This window comes from Furipterus horrens, unplaced genomic scaffold, assembly GCF_987537825.1.
Source record: "Furipterus horrens unplaced genomic scaffold, mFurHor1.1.pri manual_scaffold_4, whole genome shotgun sequence".
NCBI classification, from domain to species: domain Eukaryota; kingdom Metazoa; phylum Chordata; class Mammalia; order Chiroptera; family Furipteridae; genus Furipterus; species Furipterus horrens.
In genome coordinates this window covers 23,292,089-23,313,867 of record NW_028327174.1, presented here as the reverse complement: position 1 = coordinate 23,313,867, position 21,779 = coordinate 23,292,089, and the positions used below count along the sequence as shown (strand labels likewise).

The 21,779-nt window shown below is 39.7% G+C and overlaps 1 protein-coding gene across 1 annotated transcript; it reads left to right on the top strand.

The window, feature by feature from the left end:
• The first annotated feature begins 5,262 nt into the window (after positions 1-5,262).
• Positions 5,263-13,523, top strand: AICDA (activation induced cytidine deaminase). Its single transcript, XM_090275400.1, has 5 exons — positions 5,263-5,355; positions 9,767-9,914; positions 12,269-12,539; positions 12,887-13,002; positions 13,416-13,523. The coding sequence occupies exons 1-5, from the start codon at positions 5,348-5,350 to the stop codon at positions 13,467-13,469; spliced, it is 597 nt and encodes a 198-aa protein (XP_090131526.1). The 5' UTR covers positions 5,263-5,347; the 3' UTR covers positions 13,470-13,523.
• The last annotated feature ends 8,256 nt before the right edge of the window (positions 13,524-21,779 follow it).

The following is a 21,779-nucleotide window of genomic DNA, read 5'->3' as shown; positions in this document are numbered from 1 at the left end:
AGCCATTACGCTAGCTATTTTAACTCTCGATTTTGTTAGAAAGTTTTCCTTAAGAAGCTTATATGAAATACGTAAAACACCTCAATTTTATGTCATCATTGTTTTACTATCAGTCATCACTCAAACCAGACTATGCTACTCATGGTTGCCAAAACATAAAAAGCACATCCCGACAGTCCTGCCCTCGCTCCCTTTGTTTCTGTCACCTGGAGAAAAGATGAAAAGTTGTACCAATCACATTCCACATATCCCAGATCCCACACTTTCACATTCACACACAGTAGCTAAGCAGCTCCTCAGAATAACTTTACGAGGAAAGAATTCTTTCCCAATGTTATGCATTTCATAAGTCAAAGGGCCCAAGTCTCTGTCTTCAAAGACTGTCCTCCAGGAATTCTCTGCTCTATACTCCTCGCTTATTAAAGTTGTGTCCATTTATGCAGATCTCGATCAAGCAGTGATTCTCTTCTTCCTCTGAACTCATGACACTAAGTGGTGACACATGTCCTGTTACTGGGCTGAGAGCAGAGGGCAGGAGATAGCTGTTTGGGATGCTTTAGCAAGGACTCATGCTTTCTATAGAGAATTACAGAATCATTGTTTCCCATTTTTTTCCCATGTTAAATTGTAAAGTAAGAAATGCTTGAGACTTCCAGCCAAGATGGAGGCCTAGACTGACATACTCCGTCTCCCTCCAAAACTAAGAAGGAATACAACTTCCGCAAAACCATAAATAACCAGAAGTTCAAAAAAATAAAAGGAAGTCCAATGTATGAAGTTATAAATAAGTGGTACTCGTCCAGATGGGTAGAAGGGGCGAAGCTGGGTCAGAGAGATCAAGCTGTGCTGGTGGCGGTGGCAGCAATGATGGTGGCGGGACAGCAGTAAGCACAGACACCCTTATTTAAGGGGAGGCGAGAAGCGCCTGGGGAGCACCCTAAGCTGCAGACAAGACCTGTCAGCTTGCCATTCCAATGCTGGAGAAGGCAGACCTTCATTGCCTTGGATTGTGAGGCCCGGAGTGAGTGGGGATGAAGGAGGAGGCTCCTGGTCTCTCAGCAGAAAGTGAACATCAGGAATCCATCTTGGACTCCCACTTCCAAAGAAAATGCCACAGCGTGGTGAGAAGGGTCGCCCAGTTGTGACGGTGCACAGTGCTCCACCCCCTGTAGTATAGGAGATGTGATAGCCCCACCCAGGAATCAAAGGTAAACACAAAACGGTCAGGATGGCACAGGTCATGATAGGGATCCCAGTGACACAGCTGACCAGACAGCAAACATCTAATCTAACAGCTCAGCAGATAGGAAATCTTTCTGAGGCAGAGTTCAGAGCTTTGGTTATAAAAATGCTTAGAGACCTAACAGCAGATCTTGAACAAGACGGGGAAGGAATGAAGGCTAGTCCTGCAAACTGAACCAAAACACATATGAAACTAGTGGTGAGGGAAAGAAAGCCAGGGATCAAATCACAAAATTGGAACATAAGGAAGGAACAAACAGTCAACCAATGCAGAAAGAGGAAACGAAAAGTGAGGAAAATGAGGAGAGGCTCAAAAACCTATGGGACAGCTATAAGCAGGCCAACATCTGAATCATAGGGTCACCAGAAGGTGAAGAAGAATAACTAAAAATTGAAAAATTATGTGAAAACATAATGAAGCAGAACTTCCCAAACTTGGGGAAGGAAATAGACTTACAGGTCCAGGAAGCACAGAGAGTTCCAAAAACAACTGGACCTGGGGAGAACCACACCAAGACACATTATAATCAAAATGTCAAAAATCAAAGATAAAGAGAGAATCTTAAAAGCAGCAAGAGAGAAGAGAATTATGTACAAAGGGGTCCCAATAATTCTATCAGCTGATTTCTCAAAAGAAACTCTGCAAGCAAGAAGGGACTGGCAAGAAATATTCAAAGTAATGAAAAGCAAAAACCTACAACCACAATTATTCTATCCAGCAAAGCTGTCCTTCAGAATAGAAGGACAGAGAAGGTGCTTCCAAGACAAAGTAAAACTGAAGGAGTTCATCAGATCCAAACCACTGTTATATGAAATGTTAAAGGGACTTGTTTAGGAGAAAGAGGATCAAAACTATGAACATTAAAATAAAAACTGTATCACAACAACCAACAACAGAAGCTAGGGAACTGAAACAAAGGCAAACTAAGTAGGCAACGAGAGTGGAAAAAGAATTATAGGTATGGGGAACATTATGGGGGGAGGTCAGCAGGGAGGGGGAAGGGGAAAAGGGAGGGAGATGATGCAGGAATTAAGAAGCTTAGAAGGAGGGAGTGGAGTAGACAGGAAGATGTTGAGAAGAACTATATGCACCACCAATGGGCATGGACTTAGGGGGGAACACTGGAGGAGGGGGGCCACTGGATAGAGGGGAACAGAAGGAAGGGAAATTGGGAAAACTGCAACAGCATAATCAATAAAGCATATTTAAAAAATAAAATAAAATGCTTGAGTATCTGAGGCTATAACCCCAAACAACCCATGTTAGACTGAAGTTACTCTGGAATCCATGTTTTATCTTCAACATTTACATGTGCTACATTAGCAACCACACTTGTGGGCCTGCCAGGTAGGACTTGCTCTACATACAGGGGAGAATTAAAATTGTTGAGGTGTTCCATGTTGTGAGGGCTTTTACTTTTTACATGAACGTGGGAGAGCATAATGAGGAAAGAGATATTTTATCCTACTCTAAATATTTTATGTTTGAAATTTTTAAATTCATTTTAGAGAGAGAGGAAGGGAAAGAGAGAGAAACATCAATCTGTTTTTCCACTTATCTATTCATTGATTGGTTGATTCTTCTATGTGACCTGACTAAGGATCAAACCTGCAACCTTGGCGTGTTGGGACAATACTCTAACCAACTGAGCTACCTGTCCAGGGATACTCTATAAATATTTTTAAATAAAAAATACTGCTTTTTTTAAAGCTTTGCATAATTTTTATGTTCTAAGGTAGCATACATGTACCCTGGCTCTGATCTACTCCCTGATCTATTGCCATGTATTCTGATTTAGGCCTATCTCCAGAGATGCATATTCTATTTAGAGAAGAATAGGGCTAGATGAACACTAAGGTTCCTTCTACTTTGAGATGCTAGGCTTCTGTAATTTTCACGTGTCTTTTATCAACATTTAATTCTTTCTTACGTTATTAAAGTATTGTTTATTTATAAGGCTTTTAACAAAGTTATAAGGTCCTTGAAGAACTATAATGTACATCATTGTTCCCCTTCAAAGCTTAGCCTTATGCTTTCTCATAGTAGGCCTTCAATAAACAGTAAATGAATAAATTTTAGTTTTCAAAGATGGTGCTAATAAATTACTTAAAAAAGCACTTTTTGAATTGCCCCCAAAGGAGCAGGACATCAAAACAAACACAACATTTTTTTTTATTTTCCAGAATCTTCATTTTCAAATACTGCATTAGAGAGAATCTTCTTTATGTTGTCTATACACTAAAAGGTAAGTTTTTTTTTTTTAAGGAGATATTATACAAGAATGTACATTAAGGACTTTGTGTTTTGTTTATTAGCTTTCCCCAAGACCTTATCAAACCTACTTCACAAAATGGCATAAATAAATATCCACAGTTAATTCTCTTTCAGAAACTAGTTTGGAGAAATTGACTCAATAGCTACCTTTCTGTGTTCTCTCCCATACTGCCTGGCTCATGAAGCTCATCATTGAACTGAGAGATGAGGAAAATATTCCAGCTAAAAAGGGAGCCAACAGGTACTCTTCTGACAAAATGAAGATCTCAGAGTCCATGTTTCAATTAGATTTAGATTTAATTAACTTGCTAGACCAACTGTCTAAATTTTTTATATGGGAGAAAAGTTATATCTTGCACAAGCCATTTATTCAGTTTGCCTGACATATGCTGTGTGGTGAACAGACTGTAACTGAAGAGGGATGGAAGCGGGACGACCAACTGGGAGGCTAAATGCAATAATTCAGGTTTCTTTGACCTGGAGGTGGTGAAAAGTGGACCAGTTCCTGAATTTACGTTGTAAGCAGAGTTAACAGGATTTGCTAATGGATTGGGCATGGAATTTAAAAGAAAGGGCACAATCAAGGAAGACTACCAGGTTGGCCTGAGTAATGGGAAGAATGACATTGCCATTGAGGGAGGGAAGATGGCAGGAGAAGCAGGTTATGTGTTGGGAGAGAACAGGTGCTCAGTTTTAGGCCTGTTTGAAATGCCCAGCACACAGATGGAGACACAGAGGTGGGAGCTGGATACACTTGCCTTGCATTCAAAGAAGCAATCCAAGCTAGAACAATAGATTTGGGAATCATCAATGCATAGATGGTATTGAATGCCGTTAGTTAGACAGAGAGCAGAGACCCTATCTGCTTTGCTTACCATTGTAACCCCGGCACCTGAGAGTTTCTATCATGTAGTATTGAGTTATTGAATGAGTAAATAAAATTCATATGGACTGAAGTAGGAGGGCAAAGCAAAATCTGTAAGAGACCACTTTGAATGAGGGCAAGAGCTTAAAGCCTCTTATTCGAAAAGCCCAACCCACTTTCCAAGTTCAGTGTAATCATTTAGATCCTGATTCTGCCTGATGATATAAACATTTTTTTTTATTGTTTGGGATGCTGCTGCTTCTGACTTCAAGTTAACATGTGACTTTTGTGGAATGATGGCTTATGCAAAAGTTGCTCTTTGGGGTAGTCATCTAATCCTCTGGCAATTCTTATAATACAATCAGAAAAAAACAGTGATTTGAGAAGCAAAATTTCTATGTCTTAGTCCTACGTGGCTGATGGAGTTTACTTGTTGTTCAGTCACAAAACAGGAAGTTAGTGGTGGTCTCTACTGAGATCCAGAGATATTGTATATTTAAATGAGGAAATAGATGCTTTCAGCTCACAGACACAAGATGCTATTTAAATGAGCATCATTATTATCATCCTTTTAAAATTAAAGATATTATTTGTTACCATAATTACAATTTCCAAATTGTCTGCTGCTACTGTCTCCTGATCTGTTACCTGTGGAGCATGGATTGAAGTTTTAGAAAGGCAGCCCAGAAGGAACCTATACATTAAACAGAGTGGCCTTCAATCATTTTACCCATTTGACTATGCCTATGACAACCCCGCCCATCTTCACGGGACCCAAATAGGTGAGGAGGCCTTTGGGGTACTGGGTGGTGATGATGCTGTGGGAGGAGGAGCCCAAAAGGGTTAGCTTAAATTTGAATGTGCAGGGCCAATGCATTGTCAGTCAGTGAAGCAGCTGTGCTCAAGGCAAGCTTTCCTTGGCCTAAGACTTTGGGGGAGCCAAGAAAGACACTCTGGAATCCACTATGGACAGGTAAAAAGACAGTCTCCTCACAAGGGCTGCATGGGCTTTGCTCTCAGAGCAAATCTGTGTAATGAGATTGGTACCTATCCCTTTCTCTCCTGTCACTGTCTGATTCACAAGATCTGCTTGGTCAATATGCAGATTTGTTTCTCTGGATCTGTCTCATCTTCTCTTCAGATCTTATACATCGTCTGCCTAATTTTCTCTCTTTCATATTCAAAAGGACTTTTATGACCATGTATTTGCTTGTCCTGAGATTTGTACTGCAGTTAGAACTAGTTTGTGTAATAATATCAATACAGCAAATGTTTAGAGACTCAAATCATGAAAAAGAAAGCAATACTGTACTAAAAACAGTAGTGGTAATTGTCATAATAATTTTGTAAATATTCAAATATAAAAACCACTTGAAGATAAACTTTCCTAGGGAGACTCTACTGAATAATTTAGTTACATAGTGAGGAAATTATTTTTTTAGGTGCCAATGTTCACACTTTGCAGCTTTAAAATCACTATGGCTGTGTCTATTATAAGGAGAAAAATTCAGTCAAGCAAATTATTTAATGCTATAGGTCCAGTTGTTAGGCAGTTAATGGCATTCTTACTATTTACCTAGTCTTTCAATTTCTTTAGACATGGCTGAACTTCTTAAATGTGTATTCTGTAAGATTTTTTACAATGCCTTCAGATGCAGTTTATGTCAGTTAAGCTACTGTCACAGAATTTATTCTATTCCTACTTTTATGATTACTACAAATGTATGAGAATGATATCTCAATTTACTTCTTTTACAAAGAATTTATAATAGAGTTAAGATTTCTAATGGCAGAGTAAGCGTTCTTCAGAAAATTTTCTGGAGGGCAGCATTGTCAAATTCAGCTCAGTTTCAATGAAATTTTGAAAATCTGCGGTATAAGTCAGAGGTAAAGGGTTCAGTGGATATGTTAGTGTGTAATGAAATGCAAAACAGTGGTAAAATCAGTTACCAAAATTCAGAGAAAGACAAACAAAAAAGGAGAGATGCAATTCAACAGGAGGAAAAGGGAAACTCATAATTATCATTAAGGAAAATAGTATCTGCAGAGCATATTAGTGATGGCACAGGGCAGGAGAGAATGACTTGGTCGTGATTATTTTTAACCCAGTCATCTCTGGTTTGCATTGCTGGGGATGCAGCCAGTGTTCTGCCTCAGGGAGCACAGCTGTTCAAACAGCTGTCAACCTATAGGCCTAAAAAACTGCCTCTGCAAAGTCCTTTGTGCCCAGAAGAGAAACCAAGAGAAGAATTTGGTGCTGGAAACAGGCTCCTACCTACAGCTGAAGGGAAGTGATGGATCAAGAAAGTTAAATTAACAGGTCACCGTCATGCAATTCACTTCATTATGACAGGCAACTTCTAACAGAAACAGCAAAGAACGACTACATTTTCATGTGGAGTGGGAAGTAAAAGTTCATCTGAATTCTTTTACCTACATCAATGTCATTTTCTATAACTGTCACAACACTTTGTCCTAGTCATGGGAACAGGGCACTGCCACACTGCCTTCAGTGCATGATATAGTTACCTTTCCCTACCCCCCGACCCCGGCCTTCTCACTCATACAGCCCAGAAGGGTAGGTTAAATGGAAAAGGAACTTATTGGTATGACATGATGCTTAAACTATTTTAAACTGATTAGACCCCAAAGAGAACTTTTTCTTTCTCTTCAGTATTTATTAAGTACTTATTATGTATTCAACTTATATATGCTATGGGTTATTATATGTGAAGTATATAACAATAATAATAGTAATGATGGTAGTTCCATGGTGATTACTATAATAAATTACTTTTATTTTAAATAATGGCCAATTAATATGAGATTTTTGTTAGCATCTATTTTAGATCTCTGCCATATGTGCATTTTTAATTCTAAAACAATATAATTGACTAATTTTTCTATTGTTTGACATACATAATGTGTACATTGGTGACAAATTTAGTTCTCTGCCTCAAGATTTAAAATGTATTCCAATAAGTTCCATGTATGTGAATGGAGACATTGAAATTGCACTAGCTATAAAAATGCTCTTGTTCTTGTTTATCTACTTAACAAGGTTGACATTTGGGTACTTAACTTTTAAGTACCCAACATAGGTCTATCCCATGTATCACATTATTAAAATAATAATATGTCTACACAAAGACTGGTAAATTAAAGTTTGTAGAAGCTTTATTCACAATAGCCCCAAAGTGGACAGAGTCCAAAAGTCCATCAACAAGTGAATGAATCAACAAAACGTGCTACACCCATGCAATGGAATGCTACTTTGCAGTGAAAGGGAACAAACTACTAATACATTTGGCTTCATGAATAAATCTCAAAGTCATTGTGCTAAGTGAAAGAAGACACAAACAAAGGAAGAGATCATGTATGATTTATATGAGGTTCTGGAAAATATAAAGTAGTTTAATTATAGAAAGCAGATTAGTGGTTGCCTCGGGGAAAAGGGAGGAACTGACTGGAAAGGTAGATGAAGAAAATGGGAAAGGAGTACCCTGGCAATGTTCTGTATCTTAATTGTGGTAGCAGTGTGGAGTATTTACATCTGCCAGTATTCATAGAATTGTACATTTTAAATGGTGAAGTATGTAAATTATACTTCAATGTAAAAAAAAAAAAAAGTGAATAGAAGTTTCAATTCTCTTGCCAGCAAACGGTATTCAAATCCTTGACATGGTGTTTATTTTTACAAATGCTTTGCACTTCTGCCCAATGCCATTAGGTGGCAGCATTATTTCTACAAATTGGATAAATATATTTCTGGAAAAGACTAGGGACAAAAACCAGAGACACTATTAGTGTTTTGGGATCTACCACACTGTATAGTTTGTGTTATGTTCACAACTGCAAAGGAATTTCAGTTACTGGAGAATATTTCCACAAATTCAATTCAATTTAGTGCTAATGATATACAAGACACTGTGCTAGAAGCTAGGAAACAGCAAAAGGACCAGTCCCCGTTTATGAACATATTACAATATCTAGATTACATTACCAAGTTAAAAGAGCAGCAGAATACAAAGTTACACATGAAATCAGCATAATCTAAATCATATAAATATATGCTTGTAAAAGACTAGAAGGAAAAACATAATCTTAACAGTAATCGTCATTAGATACTATGTCTAATTATCATTATACACTGACTGATATTCCAAATTTTAAAATTCCTTAATATTTTAAATTTTATAACTCTACTTTTTTGTAGGAGTCAAGTTGACAAGAGTCAAGCATTGCTCTTATACTTTTAACTATATGTATTACTCATAAAGTGACACTTCCAAAACACAAAGCCTAATTGGGGAGACAGATATCAGCAGTCAATTGATAACAAAGGAGGAATGCTTGGATAGCGACAAGCTGGAAAACAATGAAAAACTACAAAAGGCTTTTTTGTTATTTGATTTTTGCCTAGTAATTCTGGGATAGTGGTGGTGAGAAAGGTCTTAACAAAAACAGTTGAAACTGTGACTGTGATCAGGCATTGAATTTCATCAGCAAGACATCCAGACAGAAAGAGGAAAGGAGATTAGTACCAGGGGGCCATCTGCAAGAGGGGCCTGAAGTGGTGGGGAAGGGAGAAAAGTACCAGGAAAGGAGGCGAGAACTGTAGATTGATGTCCAATGTAAAACCTGGCCTAAGTAACACATTAGAGAGTTTGGAGTTTGTCCTGTGAGCCAAGCAGACTCCTTAGGGTTTTTCAGCATCGAATGACATGGCCACACCTGAGTTTTGGTGAGATCACTCTGGTACATCATGGAAAATATTATTTTGGAGGGACTTGGAGACAGAGAGATCAGTTAAGAGGCCAGAACAACAGATAAAGGGAAAGAAGATGAGAGCTTGGCCTGATCAGAGAACAAAGAGAATAGAGTAAGTACAAATTCAAGAAATCAAAGAGGATCCCAAGCTTTTGCCCTGGTTAGCTGAGATGGAAAACTCAGGAGAAGAAGCAGAACAGTCAGGGCAGAGTGGTTTAGGAACACTGTTTTGACCATCGAGTTTGAAGTACAGACTGGGCATTTAGGTCAAGATTGCAAGGGCAACCTGAAAATACAATCATGGGACTGAAGAGCAAGTTTGTCACTCCAAGTTACTGTCATCTAGAAGAGAGCTGTGGGAGGGGACTGTCCTGAGAGCTCTAATGGCTTTGGGGCTCTTGCTATCTCTCAATTGATTTTCCATATAAGCATGAAAAGGGGTTTAAGATGGATTCCAAGCACAGGAGGTCTCAGGCTTCTGGCAAAAGAAGCAAGAGCATCTTCTCTGGTTTGGCCCAAGTAGTATTTTAGCTTTAAAAACAGCCAAGGGAAAGCCAGGGGTGACCAGAGAATGGACTGTAGCCCTGCACTTTCCCTCCTCCTTTCGCCCACAGCCTCCTGATGAAGCAGAGGAAGTTTCTTTATCATTTCAAAAACGTCCGTTGGGCTAAGGGTCGCCACGAGACCTACTTGTGCTATGTGGTGAAGCGGCGAGATAGTGCCACCTCCTTTTCATTGGACTTCGGTCATCTTCGAAACAAGGTATCAATATATGCTTCCTAGGTGATTAAAAGCTAAACTGTGGGCACTTTTAGAACCACCTACCTGCTGATGGTACTATTTTCAGTCTGCTTTGCATCTGTCCCCACTAGATTTCTCAATTTTTTTTCCTTTTTACAAGTCCATGCAACCATGATAGATATGATATGCCCCAAAGGAGGCCATTTAATGTCTTCCTCATTGATGCTGGGCACATTAATGCCAGATCTTGCTTCACTGCCAAGAATAACTGCCCCAAACTTTCCTCCCTTTTCCCCATCATCCAAATTGCCTTTGAAATTAAGGGAAAAATCAAAGGTAAGGGCCTTTTGATTTGGGGGAATATTATCAGCTCAGTCAAGCTAAACTTTATATGTGAAAAACAGCTCTGACTGGTGTGGCTCAGTAGGTGGGCATTGTCTTGCAAACCTAAAGGTCTCTGGTTCAATTCCCAGTCAGGGCACATGCCTGGGTTGTGGGTTGGGGTATGCAGGGGTGTGCAGGAGCATGCAAGAGGCAACTGATAAGTGTTTTAGGTGTTTCTCTCTCTCTTGCTTTCTCTCTCCCTCCCCCTCTCTAAAAATAAATACATTTAAAAAAAATTTTTTTAAGATTTTATTATTTTAGAGAGGAGAAGGGAGGGAGAAAGAGAGGGAAAGAAACATCAATGTGTGGTTGCCTCTCATGCGCCCCCAACTGGTGACCTAGCCCACAACCCAGGCATGTGTCCTGACTGGGATTTGAACCCGCAACACTGTGGTTCACAAGCTGGCCCTCAATCCACTGAGCCACACTAGCCAGCGCTAAATTTTCTTTTTTTTTTAATGTGAAAAACAAATTGTGTCTTCAGAATTTTTGAAAATTAAGGAAGAAAAACTTAGGAAATATGAATGATGACCAGTTCTGTTTCCCAAATGATTTCTATTCCCTCCTGCTCACATAGAGCATAAGCCAGTGAATACATTCAGCATGGCAAGCCCCAGAAAACTCAGGGAATCCTCAATTGGTTGATTAATTAAATCAATCACAGTGGTTCTCAACCTTCCTAATGCCGTGACCCTTTAATACAGTTCCTCATGTTGTGGTGACCCCCAACCATAGAATTATTTTTGTTGCTACTTCATAACTATAATTTTGCTACTGTTATGAATCGTAATGTAAATATCTGATATGCAGGATGTATTTTCATTGTTACAAATTGAACATAGTTAAAGCATAGTGATTAATCACAAAAACAATATGTAATTATATATGTGTTTTCCGATGGTTTTAGGCGACCCTGTGAAAGGGTTGTTCGACCCCCAAAGGGGTCACGACCCACAGGTCGAGAACCGCTGATCTAGAAGATCAGAAAATTACACTTCCAAAAAAACCTTTACACCAAAATCCAGAAGGATTTACATAATCTGCCAATGAATATTCCCTTTCCTCTCTCACAACATGTGGTGACATTGGACCTTGGTGGAATTCTGGGGGAAGAACCCAGGAGTGGAATGACATTGGTGGGCTCAGTTGTTTCGGACTTATTTCACTATCCAGCTCTCTTTGCCTTCTTTGTACCTTGTAAATTATTTCACTGCAATTGTTTTACATTCTAATCTCTTTCCTATTTGTTGATATGACACATTCTAACTAGAGAAGGCTTTGTCACTGACCCTTTACTTCCCTCTCATATAATCTTCATAACACCATTCGAGCCTATCTTCTGATAAGATTAGAAGATCCAAGATTTGGGTAACCTGTTTAAGTCACATGAGGGGTGATGGAACCAAGGTCTTCAGATTCTGGGGTTTTTCTGCAACCCTAAGTGGGATTGCTCTATCTCACTACTATGGTTATTATTACAATCACAGGGATCATACAATGAGCGAACACATTTAATTGCTTTTACAACTCTCATCTGCCTGCCTCACCATAATCTATTTTATCTCTTCCAGCCCTCTCAACCATAAATCTTCCTCCTAGTGGTCCTGTGTACTCCCACAATGTTACATCACTAGGCACTTCCAAGCCATTTTCCTCCTCCTCAAAGGCACAAAAACTAACTTCGCCAACACATATTAAATCTCTACTGAGAAAGTGTCACGCTGCTCCATCCAAACTCAACTCATTTGGTTCCCCTCACGCCACAGAAAGCCCCGGCCCTTTCTCCACTCTGCACGGCCAAGGGTGCAAAGGGTTTTGGCTCACCGCTGGGCTTTTTGGGGCCGTTGTTTTAACCTTTCAGTAACCTAAGGACAGAACTGTAGCTGCCCCCAAAAGATCACTGTGGGAGGGAGATGAATTAATGGCTGCGAAGCTACGGGCCCCGCAGTACAGGTCAGCAAACGTGAGCCAGTCCTCTGCTCTCTCCCCAGTCGGGGTGCCACGTAGAATTGCTCTTCCTGCGCTACATCTCCGACTGGGACCTGGACCCCGGCCGGTGCTACCGAGTCACCTGGTTCACCTCCTGGAGTCCCTGCTACGACTGTGCCCGGCACGTAGCTGACTTCCTGAAAGGAAACCCCAACCTCAGTCTGAGAATCTTCACCGCGCGCCTCTACTTCTGCGAGGACCGCAAGGCTGAGCCCGAGGGGCTGCGGCGGCTGCACCGCGCTGGGGTCCAAATCGCCATCATGACCTTCAAAGGTAGGAGGGGAGCCTTGCTGCTTCAGCTCAGACAGCAGCTGTCGCTCAGGATTGCAATGCAGACTGAGACGAGTCAGAGGGGAAATTCAGGGGGCAAACTTGTACCAAGACTCTAGTTCACCTTTGGAGCCAATTATCAGGTAGAGGAGCATTTGAGAGCCTGCTTCCCAGCAATTGTCAGTTATGGCTCAAATAAACTCATAAAAAAAATTTTTTTTATCAACTTGAATTGGAGGAAAAGGACACAAGACTTCGGGGGAAATGAGAATTAAAAAGGGGCTGGGGATTTTTCTTTCCTCTTGATTTGGGATTTGAGCTATATATACTGCCCCGCTCTCTTTTTAAAGATTATTTTTATTGCTGGAATACTTTTGTGGAAAATCGTGAAAGAACTTTCAGAGCCTGGGAGGGGCTGCATGAAAACTCAGTTCGTCTATCCAGACAGCTTCGACGCATCCTTTTGGTAAGGGGCTTCTTTGCTTCTCGTTTTCTTTCTCTCAGCCACCTTTTTCCTGGGGCTACTTATATTTCTTACGTTTTCATATGTGTGTGTGTACATTTCACGTGTGTGTTTGTACATTTATCACTCTCTTCTTACTTTTCCTCTGATGAAAATTTCTCTGTCATTTATGCTGTCATTTCTCCTACAACTGAGTCTGCTCTTCTGCCGTTTCACAATTCAGAGCCACTGCTAATATCCCTTCTCTTTCCTCACTCACCTGTCTTTGATCTGTTAGACTCCCCTCAGGATTTATTTCCTTCCTGGTAAAATTCCTTCCTCTCCTCTTCCTATCTCCTCTTCCTCCTCCCTCCCAACTTACTTTCTTCCCAAATGTTACGAAGTCACCCACTCAGTGTATTTCTCTTTCTCTACAGCCCTTATATGAAGTTGATGATTTACGAGATGCATTTCGTACTTTGGGACTTTGATACCAACATCCAAGAATGTCACATACAATGAAATATCTCTGAAGATAGTGGGTAAAAGAACAATCCTTCAAGAATTCTGTTTTTCTTCAACTCTCAAGTTATTAGAGTTTAGAGAAATAATATTCATAGATATGACTTTTAAAAATGTATCTTGAAAATAGAGAAGGAATACAGGCCCAGTAGAGTGATGCTGCAGCTGGTGCAGTTTTTAATGCAACAGCGTCCCCTACTGGGGCATAACAGAACTGCAGAGCCTGGGAGCACCCAAAGTGTCAATGTGCTATGACTTTTTAGGACGGAAGCAGAAGATAAATCCTTAAAAGCACGGTGAGAGGATAACATGTTTTCATAATCGATACCCTTTTTAATTTGATTCATTCTGAGTTTACAGTAGCAGTGATAGGTTTTTCCATTCTTTTCCTTTAAGGTTTACTTTTAAGTAAACAAACTACCATTAGGTCATATATAGAACCTCTTAATGAGAAATTTTGGGTGATTGTAACTCCAAGTCATCTCTTCAAAGCATTAATATCCAAGCATGTGCTGTATGTTTTAATTATTTGAGGAATGTTTTTATGTTTGTACATAAGAGGATTTGGGGGGGTACTGAATATGCATGGTCACCTTCAGACTACTTTATAATAAAGGAACTTAAAATGAATATGAGGACTGAGAAAATGATACACAAAATGAGTTGATGCTTCCAGTAACAGAACTTGGAAACATGTCCTTTTAGAGTCGTCCATAGTTTAGAAACCACAACCAAAACTTCACACATGATAATTAATGAATGCTTGGAAGGGAGTGGCTTGAATATTGAAAAGAGAAAATATTCTTTTTTGCTATGAGTATTTTAACCTCAGTAATGTCAACCAAATCATGGTTTTCTACTTTTTGTACATATATGATGCTTCTCTCTCTAAGAGAATGTAACAGAACAGGATAATATTTGGGAGGGCAGGGAATATTAAATGTACAATTGTATTGTTTTATTCTTATTGTACATAATTTGTGAAAGAGTTAAATATTAAAATCCTTATTTCATGTATCCATTCATATTTTATATTATGCTATATAGTGTCTAATATTTTTATTAAATTTTCTTTTCAGATATATTGATATGAATTCCTTAATGTCTCATAAATTTATACCTTTAGAAATAATTCTAATAACAAAGTACATAATTTAACATAGTCTAACATGTCATAATACTGCTATAAAACCATCCTTTTGATTTAGTAAATTTTTCCTACAGCACTTTGATTCTGGCTCATTTCAATTAACAAAATAAATGATAAATAATTTTAGAAGTTTTTGAGATAAAATGCTGAATAACATAATTCTAAAAATGATTTCTTTATCAAATTAAATTAACAAGTCAGTATGATGAAATAGACTTGAGAGTACAGAAAGTATCCCATTCATCTATGTTCAGCTGACTTCTGACAAGGGTGCCAGGAATGGGAGTAAAGACTAGTCTTCTCAATGAACGGTGCTGGGACAACTGGATAGCTATATGCAGAATGACAACTTTGGGCCTCTACCACATACCACATACAAAAATTAACTCAAAATGTATCAAATATCGAAATGTCAGAACTGAAACTATAAGAGCCTTAGAAGGAAATATAGGTTGAAGTTTTCATGAATTTGGAGTCACAACAGTCTTTTTTTTAAATAGAAATTTAATTTAAAGTAAAAAGGACTTGATTGCAAGGTTTAGTAGAGTAGAAACAAGGTGTGTAAGAGTGTATTAAGCCCTGGCTGCTGTGGCTCAGTGAATTGAGCATCAGCCTGCGAGCCAAGTGTCACTGGTTCGATTCCCAGTCAGGGCACATTACTAGGTTGCAAGTCAGGTCCCCAGTTGGGGGCCCAAGTGAGAGGCAACCACACAGTGATGTTTCTCTCCCTCTCTTTCTCCTTTCCCCTCTCTCTAAAAAGAAAAACAAACAAATTATTTTTTCAAAAAAAGAGTATATTAAATAACACTTTTTTAAAAGATTTTATTTATTTGTTTTTAGAGAGAAGAAGGGAGGGAGTGAGAGAGGGAGAGAAACATTAATGTGCGGTTGCCTCTCACATGCCCGCAACTGGGGACCTGGCCTGCAACCCAAGCATGTGCCCTGACTGAGAATCAAACCTGCAACCCTGTGATTTGCAGACCAGCACTTGATCCATTGAGCCACACCAGCCAGGGCTGGGGTGAAAGCAGTATTAAATGGCCCCAAAAGCACAAGCAACAAGAGAAATCAAACTTCATCAAAAACTTTTGTACATCCAAGGACAGTAGTAAGAAAGTGAAAAGACAACTCACTGAATGAGATACAATGTTTACAACTAATATATCTGATAAGTCTACTATCCAGAATATATAAAGAACTCTTATATCTCATAACAAAAGCAACCTAATTTAAGAATGACCAAAAGACTTGAATAGACATTTCTCCAAGGAAGATTTACAGATGGCTAATAAGCACATAAAAAGATGTTCAACATGTTTAGTCACTAGGGAAATGCAAATCAATATGATAACTCTCAGCCCTGGCTGGTATGGCTCAGTGGATTGAGTGTTGGCCTGTGAATCAAAAGGTCGCCGGTTTGATTCCTAGTCAGGGCACATGCCTGGGTTGCAGGTTCAGTACCTGGTCGAGGGTGTAATGAGAGGAAACCAACCAATGTTTCTTCCCCTCCCTTCTCCCTCCCTTCCCCTCTCTCTAAAAATAAATAAATAAAATCTTTTAAGAAAAGATATCTCTCAAACCTACTAGGATGGCTATAAGAAAACAAAAAGTCAATAATAACAATGGGTAAGAATGTGGAGAAATTGGAACTTTCATATATTGGCCAGTAGAAAATATGAAATTATGTAATCACTATGAAAAACAATTTGGTTATTCCTCAAAAGTTAAACATAGAAATACTGTATGACCCAGCAATTCTACTCCTAGGTGTATATCCAAGAGAATTAAAAGCATAGGTTCCAACAAAAAGTTGTATGTAAAGAGTCATAGCAGTATCATTTGTAACAGCCAAAAAAGTGGAAACAACCCAAATGTCCATCAATTGGTGAATAGATAAACAAACACAGTACATCCATACAGTGGTATTTTGTTCAGTCATTGAAAGAAATGAAGTACTGATACATGCTACAACATGAATAAAACTTGAAATCATTGTGCTAAGAGACAGAAGTCAGAAAACAATGACACATATTATGTGATTCTGCTTATATAAAACGTCGAAATAGGTAAACCGATAGAGACAGATTAGTGGTTACCAGGGCTAGAGGGAGAAGGGAATGAAGTATACCTACTTAATGGGTATAGGATTTATTTTCTTTTTTTAAATAATTTTTAAAGATTTTAATTACTTATTTTTAGAGAGAGGAGAAGGGAGGAAGAAAGAAAAAGAGAGAAACATAAGTTGGTTGCCTCTCACACCCCCCAGCTGGGGACCTGGCCCACAACCCAGGCATGTGTCCTGACTGGGAATCAACCGGTGACCTTTTAGTTCACAGGCTGGTTCTTAATCCACTGAGCCACACCAGCCAGGGCTGGCTATGGATTCTTTCCATAGTCTTAACTACAATACAAAGTAGTCATTCTAAAGTCTGGAAGTTGAACAGCAATGTAATCACAATGCAGTTTGAGAAGTTGCTATATGACTTAATGTCAAATAAGTGTTAACTGTAATGCTTTGGATTTCTAGAGGGAATAAATTATTGTGAGTTGAAATCAAGAACATATTGATAGAGGAGGTTGAAATTTACCTGGATCTGGGACAAAATGTTTTAAAAAATACATTAATATGTTCCCAAATATTCCTGTGGATAGAGTGGTAAATGACTCAATCGTGACCTTTATGAATCAGTAAAAGTATTTTCAAGACTGATGATACCACTGTGATTAAACAGTAACCCCATATACTTTTGGTGGGAGTTAACTATTATAATATTTTAAATATAGATACTCTTTAACCCAACAATTAGGAAACTAATCTGAAGAAATATCTCCTATGTACATACCCGAGGTTACATACAAGGATATCATCCCAACATTATAGTAGGAAGACACTGAAATTCAATAGTGGAATGGTTAATATATTACAGAACAGTATGCAGCAACTTAAAAAGGAATGATGTCAAGTTATATATATGAATATACCGAGAAACAGAGAAAAATATCCAAAACATATTGTTAAGAGAATAAAATTGTTTTAAAACTTTGCATAGCTTGATCTCATTTATGCTTTAATGTATATGTATGTGTGTGTGTAGATAGACTTTTTTAAAACATAAACATTCATGTACATATATGCTTAGCGAAAGGGCTAAAGAAATAAAATCTAAATTACTAGCAGTTGTTATATCCAGAGGAAAATTGGTTAAGGAGGAAGGTGAAGAAAAATGAACTTTCATTTTTACTTCATATATTTCTTTTATAAGGTATAACATAAATTTTTAATAATTAAAGAAAATATAATTTAAAACTTAGACCTTAACAGGAATTCATTATTTTACACTCTCCACAGTTTACTTACTAACATATAGAAAATTCCACAGCTCTAAGGAGTTAAGAAAATTTCAGTAAAATGTCTAGCATGGGGATGGCATGGGTCATTCTCTGAGTGCCTAAAGTCTTCATACTACCATCGATTTACTAAACGCTATACGGGTTGGGCAATCTGCAAGGAAGAGAGTCTATCAGTCAGGGTTCCACCAGAGAAAGAAAAACCAGGAAGAGAAATACTTTAAGGAAGTGGCTTACTTGGTTGCAGGAGCTAACAAAGCAAGTCCAAAATCCGTAGAGCAAGCTGGATCTCCAGGGCAGGGGTCCTCAGGTGAAACTTCTTTGTGCAGAACAGCCTCAGTCTGTCCTTAAATCCTTTAAACTAATTGAATCAGGCCCACCCACATTATGTAGAATACTTCCAGTTAATTGGACTTTAGACAGAACTACAAAATACCAGAGAAACACCTAGATTAACCATGTGATTAAATACCTGAGGCCTAGCCAAGGTGACACAGAAAATACCAGTCAAAGAAAGTTAACATTTTTGAGGGCAGGTGGTATGCTTGTCACATGCTAGTTGCTTTACATACTTTACCTCACCCAGTCTTTACAATGTAACCCCGAGGTGGATTTAAACTTCTATACCTCTGACTCTGAAATCGGCAATTGTCTTAGTGTAACTCATTGAATTGCAGATAACAGACCAAGTCAACTTACTCATAAAGAGAGGATTTATTTTATAGCCATAGGAAGACAATAAGTGGAAAAGTGAGATGCTTTTACTAAGTGATCAAGATGTTTCTCATGACTGGCTACTTTTCCTGTTTTCCTCTTAGGGGACCGCATGGCCTCTGTCTCTATCTTAGAGTCTCCTTTTCTCGCTAAGGGATCCCTCTACTCACCTCCTTTATTAGCTCACTCCCTCTGTTTACCCAAATTTCTGTTCCATGATGCGTTAACTTGCATACAATAGTCCACCACATCCCTAGCTTACTCGGCTGGTGTGGCTCAGTGGATTGAGAGCTGGCCTGAAAATTGAAAGGTCACTGGTTTGGTTCCCTGTCAGGGCACATGCCTGGGTTGCAGGCCAGGTCCCAGTTAGAGGTGTGCCAGAGGCAGCCGATCAATGCCCTCTCTCCCTCCCTTCCCCTCTTTCTAAAAATAAATAAATATAATCCTTAAAAAATAATCCCTCACGGATGATCCTATTGGCTCTATTTTTATTCTTTTATTTAAATTTTTTTTATTCTATTGATTTGAGAGAGAGGGGAAGAAGGGAGAGAGAGAGAGAAACATCAATTTGTTGTTCCACTTACTCGTATTTATGCATTCAAGTGGTTGATTCCTGTATGTTCCCTGACCAGGGATCAAACTTGCAACTTTGGCATATCGGGACAAGGCTCTAACCAACTGAGCTACCTAGCCAGGGCTCTTTTTTTTTAATCCGTATGGATAATTGCAATTTTATCAAATTGCCCAAAGAAGAATACTTTAATTGACCCAACTAACATATGACACTACTAAATATGTTACTACTGAATATATTACTACTAAGGTGGTATTGACAGAAATTAGTGGAGATGATAGGCATGGAACAGGGACTTAAATCTGACCTGGTGAATGACTGGGTGTGAAGGTTGCAAAGGGAGAGTGAGTGGAAAACAAACTGCTGGTTTCTCCACTGACTAGAACTTAACTCTTTGATAATAGTTGTACCTGAGAGAAATACATTGCATCTGAGGCCTGTAGGTCTTACCCAGTAGCTTCAGTCCCTTTCCCACTGGCTGTCTCTCCTCTTCTTGGTCCCATAGCCGGTGTGACTTGTACACACATACCTAACAGCATTTAAACTCTAAACTCAAAGCCCAAACATGAGCTTGCGTTTCTCATTTCTCGCCATCACCCCAAGACTACTTCGGCTTATTTCTGTCCTTTCTGTCCTCTAAATGCTAATCTCATTGAATTACCTCATCTAGCTCTCAGTCTGTATGTTTATCCCTGAAATTTGCTTCTTGGTTTTCCTCTACTCAAGCTGAGCTAAGCCCTCAGTTTCTGGTAAAAGTTGTTTATTTTAGTAAGAATAGAACTCTGTGTCAAAACTCTGTGGATTCTAATTCTTTTTTTTTTTTTTCTTTTCATGACCATGATGAGTCAGGCTGCCCATATCTCCCTCAAGCAGAGAGAGCAAGAAGTCATTTGTGTCTGTATCACATAACTTTGGAGCACTTACTATTTTGTGGAATAGTGTGGTAGGTTCTGGTCCTGAAAAGTTCATGAGAAACACTCTTTCCCCTCACAAAGCTCCTAGAGGAGGGAGAGACCAATAATCCACAATGACACAAAATCTGACACTAGTGTGCAGGCATACACATGGAACAGGTCATTTGAATTAGCTTGAAGGTTCCAGCCTGGATTCCCTGACTGGGAATCAAACCGGTGACCTTTTGCTTCACAGGTCAGTGTTCCATCCACTAAGCCACACCAGCCAGGTTTTAAATAACTTTCTAATGAAACTACCATGACATAGAGAAAAGTGCATGAGTCAGACGTTATGGTTTGAGAATTTTTATAAATGCATGACAAACACTAAGGTCAAAAAATTACTAGCATTCCAGAAGCTCCTCTCTTGCCTCCTCCCGGTCCTCTTGCTTAAATTAAAAGAAGTTAGTAGTGAAAAAGTGGTAAGGATACACTTGGCAGAGAGAACAGCATGTCTGAAGATCAAGAGATTTAAAGTCGTCGGCAGCCGTCCGTCTCGAGAGACGATGGTGTAGCTTCTTAAAAGTCTATCTGCACCGCCGGGAATGGTTGTGCAGTCCGACTCGGGAGTGACATGGTATCTGTCTCCTCCCGTGTTGAATCGACATCTTGCGATGACGCTGGAGTGTCCTCTCCAGTGAAGCTGAAGCTACAGAGCCTGGGCAGGGTGATATGGAGGGTCTGCTGTTGCCCATGCAACAGACACCCCCTCTCTTCGCAGCTGAAGGGTCCAAGGGAAAGACGGAGTCAATACAGCTTGGCTTCAGGTGCGCCGCAGGAGTTGCCGGTGTTGACTACAACGTCAAACCGCCTTAGGGACTCCGGCTCCGGATTTTCTGTCGGGGTTTACTCCCTTAGCCTTTCCCCTGAAGAGGCATGCCGCAAGGCAGCGGAGGTTTTTTGGAGTCAGAGTTTTCCTTCTCTGATGTGCCCTGACTGGAAGATCGAACCAGCGACACTTAGCTCGCAGGCCGACGCTCAATCCACTGAGCCAAACCAGTCAGGGTATAAGAGATTTAAAGTACTGCAGAAGATTTCAGGAGGTATATAGCTCACTGGGGTGGGAGAAGAGGGCGTTTGGATATCGAGCTGACCTCCTGCACCAGCCGGTGCCTGATCATGAAGAACCCTGTATTAAGTGGAGTTTAATGTTTCGTCGTCGTCGGCAGCCGTCCGTCTCGAGAGACGATGGTGTAGCTTCCTAAGAGTCTATCTGCACCGCCGAGAATGGCTGTGCAGTCCGACTCGGGAGTGACACGGTATCTGTCTCCTCCCGTGTTGAAGCTACAGAGCCTGGGCAGGGTGATATGGAGGGTCTGCTGTTGCCCATGCAGCAGACCCCCCCTCTCTTCGCAGCTGAAGGATCCAAGGGAAAGACGGAGTCAATACAGCTTGGCTTCAGGTGCGCCGCAGGAGTTGCCGGTGTTGACTACAACGTCAAACCGCCTTAGGGACTCCGGCTCCGGATTTTCTGTCGGGGTTTACTCCCTTAGCCTTTCCCCTGAAGAGGTATGCCGCAAGGCAGCGGAGGTTTTTTGGA